Source organism: Primulina tabacum, chromosome 15 (genome assembly GCF_025594145.1).
Source record: "Primulina tabacum isolate GXHZ01 chromosome 15, ASM2559414v2, whole genome shotgun sequence".
Taxonomy (NCBI): domain Eukaryota; kingdom Viridiplantae; phylum Streptophyta; class Magnoliopsida; order Lamiales; family Gesneriaceae; genus Primulina; species Primulina tabacum.
In genome coordinates this window covers 34,477,955-34,495,057 of record NC_134564.1, presented here as the reverse complement: position 1 = coordinate 34,495,057, position 17,103 = coordinate 34,477,955, and the positions used below count along the sequence as shown (strand labels likewise).

Below are 17,103 nucleotides of genomic sequence, written 5' to 3'. Positions count from 1 at the left end.
TATTTTCTCAAGATTTTTCTTCATTCTTTGAAGCCTAATCAAATAAAAAAAAAACAATCTACTTTCACCTAAAATTTTTTACATCCATATGAAATTTATATCTTCGATTTTTTTTTTTTTGCATTATATGCTTTCGAATATAAACAATGATATATATATACTATAGTTCATCGCTTAACTTTTCAATATGATGATTAATCCATTCATTTTACAGTAAGCGACTCGTTTTATCGGGGTTATAACTTAAGATCAATTTTCATATTATACTTAGACATTATTAAAAATTAATATAATTACTGAAAAAAAACTAATCAAGCACACGATGATGCGATAATTTTAAATATATACATATATATGGTCAGAGATAAGTATTAATGTCAAAAGTGAAGGCAGGTAGGCAGATAAATAAATTATTTCTATATTTAGCAAGTAAGATAGATACATATTTCAAGTTTCCAAGAACATTTTCTTGGTCGTTTGTTGGCCTTTGAGAGGACTCTAGGGCCAGCATTCATGCCATAGCTTCCATAAATAATAAAATAAAATTTCAAATAAATTACAAATAAAAGAAAGTTCTGGACCTTTCTTTGATTTTTATTTTTTGAAAAAAAATAAAAAAACAAGTTCTGGACCTGCCTGAAATGGCGTGAGCTCCCCAACTCACAACGCTCCATACCTGATTAATGTGTTTTTAATATAAACGAAACCAGAATTTTGAAGTGACTTTGCATGTAGGTGGAGAGATGTGATCCTTTATAGTTAAAAAGAAATAGGATGTTAAAATGTTTAACATCGGTTTAATTAAGTAATCGAGAGTTGTATATATGAACTTAAATAGAAAAATAAAAGAACGGGAAAATGGCTCTGTAAATTGTAGTCCTCTTTTCTATATGAGTTAGATCAAAAAACAGGAGTTATATATTTACAATTACCAAGGATAAAAGAGTAAAAAAAATAACAAGTTAGTTACAACGGAAGATAAATCTAGAGGCTTCTAGATGATGGAGTTCTAATCTTCTGCATGTGTGAGTATATGGCTTCTTGAGTGGTCGGTTTCTGATGTTCCTTAACATTCCCCCGCAAGGTCAGCGTTGGTTTGTCCAGAATGCTGAGCTTGGATCGAAATCGATGAAAATTGTGAGAAGCTAATGGTTTTGTGAAGACATCTGCAATTTGATCAGAGGAGGGAACAAACTGAACATTGAGTTGCTTAGCCAGAACTTTCTCACGAACAAAGAAAAGATCTAACTCAAAATGTTTAGATTTAGAATGTAGTACAGGATTTGCACTCAACGATATTGTACTAATATTGTCACACCATAGGATGGGTGAAACACGGCTGTTAATATGAAGTTCAGTGAGCAGAGACTGAAGCCATAGTAATTCTGAAGTGGCATTTGCAAGGCTACGATATTCTGCTTCAGTACTTGAACGGGAAACAACCGATTGTTTCTTTGAGCACCAGGTGATAGGTGAGTTTCCGAGAAACCAGCAAAATCCAGATGTTGAACGCCTGTCATCGGGATCATTGGCCCAATCCGCATCACAAAAACCATGAAGGGAGAGCTTAGAGGCAGCAGTAAGATGAAGTCCATGAGTTGAGGTTCCATTAAGATAACGAAGGATGCGCTTAACGGCCTTCCAATGAGAAAGACAAGGACTTTGCATGTACTGACAAGCTTTATTCACACTGTATGCGATATCCGGTAGTGTTATGGTGAGATATTGAAGAGCACCCACAATGCTACGATACAGTGTTGCATCAGAAAAAGATTCTGCATCTTTGGAAGAAAGCTTTAACCCGGATACCATAGGAGTGGGTAATGATTTTGCTTTGTCCATATTCGTTTTTTTCAGTAGATCTTGTATGTATTTAGTTTGAGACAAGAATAAGCCAGTAGAAGAGGGCCTTGATACTTCAATGCCCAGAAAATACGAGAGATTGCCCAAATGTTTCAAGGAGAATTTTGAATTTAATTGACATATAAGATCATGGATTGGAGCAGCCTTGTTACCTGTGATTATAATGTCATTGACATAAACCAAGATATAGATAATCAAACCTTTGGCATGTTTAACAAAGAGAGAGGCATCGGCCTTTGATTGGATGAATCCCAAATGTATCAGGGCAAATCTCAGCTTGTCAAACCAAGCACGAGGGGCTTGTTTGAGCCCATAGATCGCTTTGTGTAGTTGACACACAAGTTGTTTACCATGACAATGTTGTTCGAAGACAGGAGGCTGCTGCATATAGATAAGCTCATTAAGAGTACCATTGAGGAAAGCATTATCAATATTAAGTTGTTGAATAGACCATCCGTAAGAAAGAGCAATGGTGAGAACAACACGAATTGTGGTAGGCTTTATAACTGGACTGAATGTCTCAGTGTAATCGAGTCCAGCAGTTTGCGAATATCCCTTAGCAACAAGGCGGGCTTTGTACCGGGCCACAGTTCCATCGGGATGTGTTTTGATTTTAAAAACCCACTTGCATCCAATGATTGGTGTGTTGGTTGGTGCTGGAACTAGAACCCAAGTTTTATTTTGGATTAAAGCGTTGTATTCAGCTTTCATAGCATGACACCAAGCTGGATGTGCTAAGGCATCATGTGTAGTGGCTGGTTCATGAATAGATGTAAGTTGAGAAGTGTACACCTTTGGTTTGAAAATACCTGCTTTGGACCGAGTGACCATGGAGTGCACATTCGTAGGGGGAGGAACAGGTTGCTCATCAGGGGAAGAAATAGGGAGGGAAGGTGATGAGCTTGAATTGTGTGCTGGAGGTGAAAAGGAAATCTCGGAGGTGTTGTTGGGAGGGGTAGGAGTTGGGGAATGTGAGTGAAATGGAGAGTGGAACGAAGAGGTGACAGGAAGAATTGGTAAAGGAAGATTGGAAGTCTCTGTATGAAGAGATTTTTCAGAGTGAGTAACGAGAAAAGGAAAAGAAGACTCGTCAAACTTAACATGGCGAGAGATGTAGATACAACCATCTTGACTGAGGCATTTATACCCTTTATATTTGTTGCTATAGCCAAGAAAGGTGCATGGTTTAGACCTAAACTCAAGTTTATGGGTATTGTAGACTCGAAGATAGGGAAAACACAAGCACCCAAAGACACGAAGAAGGGAATAATCTGGGTCAAGATTTGATAATTTCTTGAAAGGAGCAGCTCCTTGAATGGCAGAATTCGGAAGACGATTAATGAGAAAACAGCGGTAGAAAAAGCATCGTCCCAAAATTTTATAGGCATGTGAGCGTGAGCAAGGAGAGAAAGACCAACATCAACTATATGACGATGCTTTCTTTCGACAACACCATTTTGTTGTGAAGTGTGTGGACAGGAGTGTAACGCCCCAGATTCGACGACTGTCCTCACTGTATCAAGACGAGTCTTTCCAGCGTGCTTATGTCCTCACTCACACGCACCCTGGGAAACTTCCCAGGAGGTCACCCATCCCAAAATTGCCCCAAGTCAAGCACGCTTAACTTTGGAGTTCTTATGTGATGAGCTACCGAAAAGAAGATGCACCTTCGTGATATGAGTAGTACAAATCAAATCTTTTAAGCCCTCTTCAACTGTACAGTCCATTACATTGAACAGTCTCGGAATCCCTCTCATTCCCGTGTGGGTTCGGTTCATTCATGTTCCCTTCACCTAGAAGCCTGCCAGGAGCCGCTCATTGTCCGTGCAACTGATGGCACCGGCGATCACCCCCCGCCCTCTTCGGCCCCGGACCTCACATGCCCACTAGCTTCCGCTTGGTTCGTCCCCGAACCACACCGTACTAAGAGAGGTCGGCTCTGATACCACTTGTAACGCCCCAGATTCGACGACTGTCCTCACTGTATAAAGACGAGTCTTTCCAGCGTGCTTATGTCCTCACTCACACGCACCCTGGGAAACTTCCCAGGAGGTAATGTGAGGCCCGGGGCCGAAGAGGGCGGGGGGTGATCGCCGGTGCCATCAGTTGCACGGACAATGAGCGGCTCCTGGCAGGCTTCTAGGTGAAGGGAACATGAATGAACCGAACTCACACGGGAATGAGAGGGATTCCGAGACTGTTCAATGTAATGGACTGTACAGTTGAAGAGGGCTTAAAAGATTTGATTTGTACTACTCATATCACGAAGGTGCATCTTCTTTTCGGTAGCTCATCACATAAGAACTCCAAAGTTAAGCGTGCTTGACTTGGGGCAATTTTGGGATGGGTGACCTCCTGGGAAGTTTCCCAGGGTGCGTGTGAGTGAGGACATAAGCACGCTGGAAAGACTCGTCTTGATACAGTGAGGACAGTCGTCGAATCTGGGGCGTTACAAGGAGAGACGATGATGAATCCCATATTTTTGGAAGAAGGGAGTTAACGGTCTATATTCACCACCCCAATCAGTTTGAAGAATTTTGATTTTGGTATCATATTGTAGTTCAGCATGGGTCTTAAATTGTTGGAAAATTTGGAACACCTCAGATTTAGCTTTGAGAAAGTATATCCAGGTGTATCGACTATAGGCATCCACAAAACTGATGTAATATTTAAAGCCATTAGTTGAAGTGGTGTAAGCAGGACCCCATACATCAGAATATATTAACTGAAGTGGCTTGTTGTAACAGGTTAAGGACGAAGGAAATGGAAGGCGATGACTTTTGCCTAATTCACAAGATGGGCAGAAAACAAATTTTTCATTTCTTGAAAAAGGGATATTACAATTGGATAAAATGTGCTTTACAGTGGAAAGCATAGGATGGCCTAATCTATAATGCCATTGATTAAGTGTTGAGGGTGCCACTTCAGTTAGTTGGTGAAACTTGTTCACTTGATTGAAGAAAGAGACCGCTGGGAAAGGAGGGGTATGCACGCTTGTGGCAGAGTGAGTAGATGAGCTAGCTGGTTTGCCCAAGGGGAACTTATAAAGGCCTTCATGTAAGGTGCCTTTGAGGAGGGTGGTTCCCGTCGCTAGGTCCTTCACAACATAAAAAGAGGGATGAAACTCAAAATAGACATCATTGTCTTGAGCAAATTTGCTAACGCTAAGCAAGTTTTTAGACATATGAGGGACTCGAAGAAGATGATTCAGGAATAATGTGTGGTTCGAATCATGAGTCAAAAAGGATGAAGAACCAATATGAGTGATAGGCAAACCTGTTCCATTCCCCATGAGAACTTTACCTCCGCCGGTGTATTCAGAACTGAGAGCAAGGTTAGCGAGATCATTGGTGACATGGTGAGAAGCTCCAGAATCCGGGAACCACCAGTCATCATTGAGATTCTCTGAGTTCGCCACAGCCACTGCAGCAGTTGGTGGTGTTTCAGACTTATTAGAAGAAGGATGTGTGTAGTGATTTCCTGAATTTCGTGGCTGTGAAATAAATTCCTTGTCAAAACGATAATAGCATTTCTCGGCAATGTGGCCAGAGTATCCGCAAATCTGACAAATAGGATGATTGTTGCTATTAGACCAGCTTCGTCGACCACCCCGCACAAATCGTCCACGACCTCTGCCACGAGAGGGGGAGCTAGAAGATGATGACGATGGACGACCTTTGCCAGGAGTGAAAGTAGAGAGGTTCGCTATAGGTGTGGTGCCATCCATATTGACAGTGTATGACTCAATACGCCCTTCATGAGATAAAAGAAGACCACTAACCTCCGAAGGGGAAATTTTTTCAACTCGAGAGGTGACATGAACAACGACCGAGTCGTATTCCATTCCAACACCACCCAAAATATAAAGAACCTGATCATCATCTGATATATGGTGCCCGCACGCAGCAAGTGAGTCAACATAATTTTTCATTTTGCCAAGATAGTCCTTCATGCTAAGACTACTTTTCTTGAGGGTCTGTAGTTGGAGTTTGTATTGCATCATTCTCGCTTTTGAGCGAGTAGCAAACATGGTAGAAACTCGAATCCAGACTCGAGCAGACGAGGAACACCCAATCATCTGACTCTGAATTCCTTCGGTCATGGAGGCCAGAAGGAATGAAAAAAGAAGTTGATCCTGCCTGGACCAAGCAAGGTGAAGAGGATTCGGAATATCAGTGCCATTTTCACCGGGTATGAAGCTGGGTGGGATGGGTGATTGAGGATCGAGATACATATCAAGACCCAGTCCTCGAATTCCGGCCAGCACTTGAAGCTGCCAGAGGAGAAAATTATCATCGGTGAGTTTGGTGGGATTGATTTGGTTGGAGGGATTTAAGATCATGAGGTTAGTGTTGAGATTGGATGCTGTGACTGAGCTTGATTCTCCATGTGAGGTGGCTTCCGCCATTAATGCTCTGATACCAAGATAGAAAAATAAAAGAACGGGAAAAATGGCTCTGTAAATTGTAGTCCTCTTTTCTATATGAGTTAGATCAAAAAACAGGAGTTATATATTTACAATTACCAAGGATAAAAGAGTAAAAAAGAATAACAAGTTAGTTACAACGGAAGATAAATCTAGAGGCTTCTAGATGATGGAGTTGTGATCTTCTGCATGTGTGACGTATATGGCTTCTTGAGTGGTCGGTTTCTGATGTTCCTTAACAAACTTAAACAACCTTCATTTCTTAAGCTAGCTTTTAAAATTGAGTTATGTATAAATCTCAAATTTAACATAGATGGACACATATATTGTATTTGAACTTCGGGTAACGTTTTCGTACCATAATTTGCGTATGTGTGATGAGTAATTTTTCTTAAAAACCGTTGTAACCTATTGAACTCCAAAGCGTACAAATTATATATGATTTATTAAGCAAAACACGGTTTCAAAAACAAATGCTCAAAACGCACCACATATAATAGATTGGTGGCAGTTAGAAGGAAAAACAGCATGGACCACTATATTTTATTCCAGGAAATTAATTAGTTTTAATAATAATGATTATTAATCATGAATTTTCTCCATTTTCACAAATATTTTTAGGGTATATATATAAATATAGTGCCAGTGCAATGTAAATGATTTTTTTTTAAAAAAATATCGTAATGTCTTATTAAAAAAAAAAACATTGTTCGATGGATAAATAAATGTGGGATGTAACAAAGTTTAGAACAAGTTTAATTTGTGTCGGTTCTTTATTGATTTAGACGCAAAATTCAGCCTTGAATGTAGGTTTCTGATCAGGGTTGTGATCTGAAATTAATTAAACCTACCTGTAGTTCATGGGAAGCCAAAAACCAATTTTAATTGCTTATGAATTTTTGTGCTGCTGCGGGATTTTCGTTGCATTCAAGATCCTCATGCGTCAACTTAAGATATGGACAAAATCCTTGAAATATTTGGTTCATGTCATTTACATTTTTAAATCCATGTCTATCTTTAGGTTTTGATAAGGTATTGTGATAAAATAATAATATATAAGATTATTTTAATACGATTAGTTAAAATAATATCTAGATAACAACTTTAACAAGTTAATTTTTTTTTTAAAAAAAAAAGTAAAACAATTTTTCGTCTGAAACACTAGGATAACAATCTAAATCTAAGTCTAGTGTTTGAGTTGCGACTTGATTTAAAATATTTGATTATGCGAGTATAACTTTTAGTAGGCAAAAAATTGTGTGAGACGGTCTCACGGGTCGTATTTTGTGATAAAGATATCTTATTTGAGTCATCCATGAAAAAATATTACTTTTTATACTAAGAGTATTACTCATAAGATAGGTTTGACCCGTCTCACAGATAAAAATTTGTGAGACCGTCTCACAAGAGATCTACTTTTTTTTAATAAAACAATACAATTAAATAATATTCAAGTTAGATTCGATACTACTTCAATCTCGTTACTCAAATCATCGATGGAGTCAAATTTTCAAAACGTACAAAGGACGACTCCTACCATCACTCGCTGGCAAGGTCTAAGTCGAGGGTTAATATTTGAGAATAAAAGGGCGGTGGACGTTCAAGCCAATTTAAGTGACGTCGCGCCTCCTATCGGCCGAAGGAGCAGCAAAGTTGGAGAATTAATATTATTTTATTTTGGAAATATAATTCAAGTGTTTAATTTAAAATTAGTAGATATATATGTCTCAAAGCACCGGAAAAAAAAAGACAGTTTATTTTTAATTTATTATTATTTCACCCTACCTGCGTAGTGGACAGTTCTATTTATATAAATAAGGTAAATAAAATAACGGGAATGACAGGCATATTAACGTTGTTTATTATGTTATCGCACCACACGCAATACGTTTTTTAATACCTGTTTTTTTTTCATTGTTTATGTTATCCCTAGACTAGATTTTTCTGGATCAAAAGCGCATTTTAATATTGCCTGGATTACATTGTGTACATCTACTTGCAAACCATAATCAAGGTCTTTCTTTCATTTGAAAATATATATTACATGGTGTTGAATTTGCGATTGTTACTTTCAGTTATGGTGTGTCTGTCTCCATGTATACCATGAATTTTAGTTATGTGAATAAAATAATAACTTTTGAATAACATTGAATTGACAGCCATTGCGGAAGGAAATGTTTTTTTAATTTATAGTCAACTACTCCTTTAATTAAAATAATAATAATAATAACAATAAAATAAAAATCACACATCCGTGTAATGATTTTACGTTATCAAATATATGTAGTGATTACAACTTTGTGTAACAAATAGTGTCACGCACGGTATTAGTCGACACTGACATTTTATAATCATACAATTGAAAACAATAAGTTTTGTAGAATAATATAAACAAAAATTAGTTTATTACTCACAGTCAATCATAAAATTATATTTACACTGTAAATTCTTAAAATGACAACTTCAATTAAAAACTAAAATAGGCGTAAACTAAAATAAACTTCTCAATCTCTCTTATTATTCGTCTCAAAACTCGTCTTATTCTTGTTTCTCGATTTCCTCTTCTGTCTTGGGATGATAGAGTGATATGGTCTACGCTCAGTAAGTGGAGACCGTTCGAGTACAAACATGCTATATACAAGTGATTTTCGAAATAACATATCACAAATAGCATATTTCGTATAACATAAATCATAAGCATGAACGTAAGCATATCTTGGTTTAGGCACTGAGATTCCTCTACTTTCTATGATTTACTGTTATCATATAATGGTTATAATCTCACCGTGCAAGGACCATAAACTTTTCATATGTTGGTATTCTCATTCATATCCATTTGAATCTCCACTGTACCATAACATATGGTATTATATCACAAGAATGGAAAGAAGAAGAATAAATCTCGACAAAAAATTTCAAAAACGAAATAAGTCATAAACAAAATTTATAGTTTTAAAACAAGCATCATTCCTTGAATAATCTGGAAACACGGAAGAATTATGAAAACGTAGCCGCATCTATGCCAAAAAAGCAATCGTCTTACAGAATTCTTTGCGGTTTATTGCATTGTTAGATCAGGCTTCAACTTAGACACTACGTTCACAAATAAGTCAAATAAATTGTGAACGATGGATATCGAGTTGGAAATTCGTTTTAACTTGATTATGAACGGAAAATCGTAGGTATATTATTCACACCTAGATTTGATATGATGTTCATAACATATGATAGTGTATTCTGAATGGTGAAGAACAGATTCGGACAGAAGCTTGGCCTAAACTTATTACTCGAGAAATAGGCAAAACTTCACCTTGCAAAATCTTCGAGAATGCTACAACACTAGGGAGATGATTCAAATATAGAATGAATTTGCATCATTGTCATTACTTATCACTTCTTCGAATAACATTTTATATGTATAATTTATATATAATAAATACAATATATTCAATTGATCATCTAATAAGTCGAGTCTTCTATTAAATATGTTGTATAAACATATATGAAATTGTTACTTCAATATAACATAGACTGAGTATTAATCAACACAAATTATATAATTTTGTCTCAAATTGTCTGCGCGTTAAACTTTTCAAATGTCCAATCTATATGAAATAATAAAATCTTAATTTATAAGTATACCGAATATAGTACTAGTTTGTTTGAAATAAGATAATGTAATATTTTATTACAAGTTGGGTTGCTTGAAATAAAAATATATACATTTTTTTTATATTTGAAGGTGCATCATCTCATTCGTCACACTCCATAAGTTTAGGAAGAATAGCTGATTTTGATAAGCTAAATTTCGAACTAAGGACCCGACGCGTGTCGAAGAGATGGACACCGCATAGACCCCTGGTACGTAGCCACCAATAGAATATTGGAGTTTGAAAAAATTAATATAAAAATCAATAATTTTTACTTTATTTTTCTCCTTTTCTTGGAATCGAATCGGGGCTTCCATGAAAATAAATGTGAAATGGAAAAAAAAACAATTTATGAAATAATAAATAATAGTGATATAACGTCTCCTTAACTTTTAATTGGATTTGTTGCATTAATTAGCTAGCTAGCGGCGGACGAGGACATGGTAGGTCACCTGTTGGTAATATTTGGGCCACATGTTCCATACAAAATTAATTTTGTTTTCCGACATTCTCACTTATTAGTTGCATACAAATAATTTGTGTATTCGTATCCCACGACAGAACGCTTCAGACCCCTTGAAGATTGGAAGTTACGAGCAAGTTTTGATCTGATTAATTCGGAATAGGCAAGTGAGCTTATATTTTAAAAATATATTCACGTATGAGATCTTCATCCTATGATTTTGTCTCGAAAATTTTCATTTGATCGTGATTTTTTCGTTCATGTCTTATTTAAAATAATATGTTTTCAAGCACTATTGTGATTCGAATCAATATGAGAAAGGACTTTTGAACCCTAATAAGATATGACCCTTATATGGTAAGATTTTATCTGTTTTACGATACCTAACAATCAGGGACTAATATTACAGATTTTCTAACTTTGATAAGATATAACCCTTATACAGTGAGATTGTAAATGTTGGCAAAAACTTGTGTGAGACGGTATCACGGGTCGTATTTTGTGATACGAATATCTTATTTTGATCATCCATGAAAAAATATTACTTTTTATGCTAAGAGTATTACTTTTTATTTTGAATATCGGTAGGATTGATCCGTCTCACAGATAAAGATTCGTAAGACCGTCTAGCAAAAGACCTACTCGTAAATGTTTTATAGTCTCACACCTTAGAAAACTAATATTAGGGACTAATATCAGTAAATATGAAAATAATATGAATTTCAGTGCATCACGTTTATGACATGCTTACAATATGTCTGTTTTTTGTCAAGATATTCCTATATTTTTCGAAAATATCTATGTATTTGTTGTATATGCTCGACCGGGCCTCTACTTTCTGAGAGTTATCTCAAACACTCATTATCTTACTCTCCCTCCTCATATAAGAACAGATATCAGTTAGACGATGAAAACAAATTATGTTTTGGGTTGATGAAAAAGACGTTTTCAACTTTATAAACTTATATTAGTTATGTCATCTCAATTTTTAATTAAATTGTAAAACACTTTCGTAATACTAATTTGTAATTTTCGTTGCAAGAACAAGATTTTTTTATGAATTATGTATAGATTGGGGTTGTTATCAATTTTTTATTTTGTCAAACACAAGTGAACGGTTCCGGATGCACAACTTTCCTAATTGAATCCACTGCCAAGTATGAGTTTACACAAAGATGATGCAAAAACCTTGAACAAAAACATGATCTTTATCCATTTATTTCGAAAAATATCCACAATAATAATACACACACGTGTATAAATTGAAATCTTCGTATAAAAATATGATAAGTACAATTATTATTTCGAGAAACATGACACTAATTGTCTGGATACATTATGCCCATACAGGAACGACTTAGACAACACATGGCTCCAACCAATCTTAGCCACCTAATATTTAAATCTTGTGGCTCAGATCAAATATCATTATTTTAAAAACTAAAAAACATTGCACCAATGGTATCTTTAATTCGAGCCTAATCAATAATGTTAGTGAACATTGTCTGTTGAAATTGATGGACAACATGAACTCCTCTCAAAATGGGCAAAAGGGCATGGGTGTTTCGTTCCGTCCACATCCCAATTAATATACGTGTCTGTATGCAAGGTAGCATTCTCATGTTACAATTGAAATCTAGATTACTAGCCACGGGGATGTAGATACATACATAAGCTATGCACGATAAATATCGTGTGCATATATTACTAGTATATATGTGTCCACCCACATTAAACACTCGTTAATAAAATTTAAGACAAAACACATCCATAAAAAACTATCCACACAATTTTTATTGAAGCCCACACCATAATTGTTGTAACACACCACATGGAAAATAATCTTACTGTAAAATTTTTGTGATGGTCATTCATCTACACATGTGAACAAAGCAACAAACTACCCGATGTTGCTTGTGTGACATCTCATGAAACATAATCATCCTTTTTCTGCTTTTTGTCTGCGTTAAAAATGTCACTAAACTCACTTGATATATACATGATTAAGCATTCGTCGCTTTACCAATTATAAATATCAATAACTAAAATAGCTCAAACATCATGTTTCAATTACTCAACGGACAAAAACAATTATTACCTCCACGTATTTCTATATATATATAAAAATAAATAGGTCTCTTGTGAGACGATCTCACGAATCTTTATCTGTGAGACAGATCAACTCTACCGATATTCAAATAAAAAGTAATATTCTTAACATAAAAAGTAATATTTTTTAATGGATGACCCAAATAAGAGATCCGTCTCACAAAATACGACCAGACTGTCTCACACAGATTTTTGCCAAAAAAAATTCGATGGAATTGATGAGTCATCTCTCTTCCAAAAAAAAAAAAAGGCAATAATAAACTAATTTATGTGGCACAAGCATTATAGAACCGTTAGCAACTTTACTCTGACATTTCAAAAGGCATTGACTCTGGAAAACAAGGTCGAGAACACTGTCAGGGGTATATTGTTGAATGCTAGATCCACGTAATATTAATGGACGCCATTTGTTTATTAAACTGTCAATTATAGACCACTATTCATAGATCATTCCAGCAACAACAAATATAAATCCTTGTCTAATTTTTACAATAAAAATTGTACCATGCCTTCCATTATTGCTCCTATTTTAATCGCGATCCAATTTTTTTAATCGATTTTCTTACAAGTATCATCAACAAACTGTGACTTCAAATTTTCTAGGTTCGTCTCTTAAATGAATAATATATATTTACACAAATAAGATTTCAAAGTACGTTTGATATTAAATTATGTGTAATTAATGATGGAAATAAAATAATAGTATCAAAGCAATAGCCAAGAATTTGAAATGGGCAGCAATTATAACAAATATATAATATTAAAAAAATTCAATTATAAAATAATATAAAACAACCGTCAATTTTCCTACTCTGCTTCGACACCGCAAATTTTTTATATCTAAGATTCATATCGTGTCAAATGGCATAAACAATGTGATTTTACTGTTATCTTTTCCAAAAAAAATTACTTGAACTTGTTAAAAAAGACTTGCGTAAATTTATGTTTAACGTACTTGCAAAACGTGGTTTTGGTCAGTTGTTGGGATGGTATTTCTCCAATTTTCACGTTCAAACGCAAGGAAAACAAAAAAAAAAAAAAAAAAAAAAAAACCAAAATAAAACAAAACGTTACCTATCTTGTTGTTCAGAAGTCTCGATCACATTTGAAGGTTGAAACATGAAATAATATAATAAGAGTAGTGAAAGTCCGTCACACGATGAAAAAAATTGAGCTTCGCATTTAAAAAATCACTTGGCCATGTATCGAAATCATTGATCCAAAAACAGCTTAAAGAATTGGCCAATTAAAGGAAGCCACGGTTAACATGCTGATTTTGTATGATAATTGATTGTTGACATCTGAGTCTCCATCTCCTATTTACCTTCTTTTTTATATGTCCCAACTCCTAAATGAGCGAAATCCTTAACAAATAGTCTGATTTCGACAAAGGTAAAATGTAAACAAACCAATCATCATTTTATCGTATGTGATATTTAAAGTTTATGTAAACAAACCAATCATCATTTTTTTTTTGCCTTGATCTTGTTCGACCTTATCGGTATGAGAAGTGAGGGAAAATGAAAAGTCTGCCCTTTCATAATGTACAAGATCACAGAGCTTTGTAAAAATACAGGACATCTTAAACCAGAGTTGTATGTATGACTATAATAATCTGATTTCACAAAGTGTGCGAGAGAATAAGCAGAAACCAGCTGAGCTTCCATGCTTCTACCTACATCCAAAAGCTACTAGCTGGTCCCTCCAAAAATCCCATCACAAGAAATATGTTTTTGAAAAAGAGAAACATACAAAAACTATCACACACTCCATATGGTGAAAAGGAGGGTTCTTTCCTAAAACAGTGGAGAGACTCCGGGGAAGTAAATCTAAACCTTCCCTCTGGCAATTGTCCACCGCAAAAAAGACTAAAAGAGAAGTGAAAAAGATCAGGCCTGGTTTGCCAAGTCTTTTGCGTTGATGAAGGTACCGTGAAACCCATATGGAACTCTTGATGGAAGTTTAACCGAGGCCTCCAATTTCATGGTCATCGCATTGATTATCTGCAGCTCTGATTTCCAGGCCTTCTCGTTGTGCACGAAGGCCAGGATATAGCCATCATCTTCTGCATCGGAATTTGGATCTGTGGGAAGAAACAGAGGCTCCCCACCGAATTTCTCATCCCCGTAAATGAATTTCGTGACTTCCCCGGTGAAGAGGTCTACTTTAGCGAACCCGGAAACCTTAGGCCATGGCTCTGCAATGGCTAGATACGCGTACCGGGTTTTCCTTCCGAGCTTGTTTCTGTTCACCATCCCTGCTTCTAGATTCACCTGATCTTGTTCTGACATGATGGGCCTCCTTGTTGATTTGCCGGTTTTCAGATTGAGCCGGATTTCGGATAAAACACTCTGTAATCTCTCGTCACATTCGTTGAAAATGGAGTCTGGGGGAGTCATACAGGACCCAATTATGACGATTTCATCTGTTGCAGGCTCTTCCCATGCATTCCAGAGATGGAAGCAGAAGCAATCAGGGACTTCCACCCACTTCATCCTGGAAGAATCTTTCGCATACTTGTCTAAGACACCGAACCTAGAAACTTTATCCTTGTCATACACCACCGGTGAACCTCCTCTGATCATTTCGGACATCTTGAACACCACTTGCTGATCCGGCACGATCACGAAATTCTCAGTGATTGCAAAATCATGCATCATTGTCGGTCCAGAAACCGGGATTTCAACATCCTCTGATTTCTTGCCGTCTTTTGAAAACCTGAAGTACTTCAAATATGGCTTCTGGATAACATCATAGCTCAGAGCAAACATCTCACCAGAAACAGGGTCGAGCTTGGGGTGAGCAATCATGGTGGACTTCAGCTGGCCACTGAAATTGTATCTTTCCACTGTTTTGAGGTCGCCGTCTGGAGTCACGCGCACGTGATAGGGCAAATCATCTTCAGACATGGCCAATAAACGGTTGTTGAAATATACCAATCCAGCGTTTGCAACGCCGGTGCCTTGGCTATGATCAACCAGCTTAAACATCCCACGAGCATAGAAAAGCAGCAATCTTGCTATACCTGAATGGCCGTGTAACTCGCCAATGGCCTTTGGGAAAATAGGGCGGCCCAAATCCCGTTCTTGGATTAGCCGCTGAGTCTCAGTAAATCGGCAGGAGTAGCTAGCAGTGCCGTCAGCAAATTGCACACCATGAATCATGCCATCACCGTCGAAAAAGTGATGGCCGGCGAGTGGCTCAAACAGAGGATTGGCACCGTTTCTCACGTACATGCCTTGAATGGAATCAGGTATCTTGCCGGTGACCGGAAGTCTGTGTTTAACAGGCTGTTCAGGCACTGGAGAGAAGTTTCCGGCGATCTGGACTACAGGGTCTGCTGTTTTAGGGAAAGGGTGTTCCAGCTCGCGGGCAGTCAGCGCGCTCTCCACAGCATCCAAAGCCATTGCCGCAGCTTTTTGAATAAAGTTCAGCTGCGGCTTCGATGGAAAAGAAGGCGAATTGGCTTTTCTGACATTGGTTTCTTGGTCGGTAAAGGTGGGTATTGAAGGTTTTTGATATTTTGTTGTTTTTGTGTACTCCTTTGGGAAGAAGAGTTCTGGAGTTTGGAGAGAGCATTTTAAGCTGGTGTTGCTCTGTTTTCCATTAGCCTGAGTGAATGATAAACCCTTTGTACAAGAGCCCAAATCCCATGTAGGCAATTGGGGCTTGACCCAAGAACTTGCAGCCGCAGTACTAGAATTGGCCATACCTCCCTATTTTGTCACTGAAGAAGTGGCAAAGAAGGAAATTTGTGAGCGTTTGTAGTGCGTGTTTTCGGTGTTCTAGGGTTTAGGAATAGGGCAGAGAGAGAAGGGAGAGAAAGAGAAAGAGAAAGAGAAAGAGAGTGTGTGTGTGTGGGTGTGTGAGTGTGTGGTGAGAGAGGAAGTGAGTATATATAGAGCAGAAGTGGGGGATGCAAGGTCCTATTGTAATATACAAGAGAAGCCCACGTGTTGGTTATTTGGAAAGCGAACTCAAATTGAATTCTTAACAAATGGCCAACTTCATCCTTGCACACCCGCAAATCTCTTCTTCGCCATTTACTTATTTTTCACTACTTGTTCATTCTCTATTAATTTTTTTATATATATTGAGAATGGCAATTTCTTTTAAACCTAAACTCTAGCTCATTTCATTATCGAAATAGGGACACCATTTCTTATACAAAATATTTTCGAGACTAATTTATTGTGCAAAGCTGGAGATTAAAAATTGTGGGAAAGTGAGATTTAAGGTCGTTATATCTTATTTGTTGGACCAAAAAGTTAATTTAGTAGTAGTAAAACATTCAATAGTGAAAGGGTTTCTTTTCCAATATGGGGAGTGGAATCGGATAATGGATATTGATTGGTTCATTCAATATCTACACCGCACCGGTTTGTTATACGTGGCATTTCATTTTTTAGGCTTTTAACACAAATCCGAGTCACATCAACTTCCCAACACGTTTGCTCTTCTCTCCCTCCCTCCCCATCTTTTTATCCGGTTGCCCGTTCAAAACCATGCTATTATTTGTACTTTATACTGTTGTTTCTTTTCCTTTCCATTCCTTTCTTTTCCTTTCATATTTTACTTACCAACCACCTCAA

The 17,103-nt window shown here is 36.9% G+C and overlaps 1 protein-coding gene across 1 annotated transcript; it reads right to left on the bottom strand.

Annotated features, from left to right (window-relative positions):
- Positions 1-14,027: 14,027 nt before the first annotated feature.
- Positions 14,028-16,381, bottom strand: LOC142527369 (9-cis-epoxycarotenoid dioxygenase NCED1, chloroplastic-like). The gene has a single exon (XM_075632147.1). The coding sequence runs from the start codon at positions 16,219-16,221 to the stop codon at positions 14,401-14,403; it is 1,821 nt and encodes a 606-aa protein (XP_075488262.1). The 5' UTR covers positions 16,222-16,381; the 3' UTR covers positions 14,028-14,400.
- Between the last annotated feature and the right edge of the window lie 722 nt (positions 16,382-17,103).

Bases quoted from the DNA above. Each gene is read 5' to 3' on its own strand.
- LOC142527369 (XM_075632147.1), bottom strand. From the start codon at position 16,221: ATGGCCAATTCTAGTACTGCGGCTGCAAGTTCTTGGGTCAAGCCCCAA.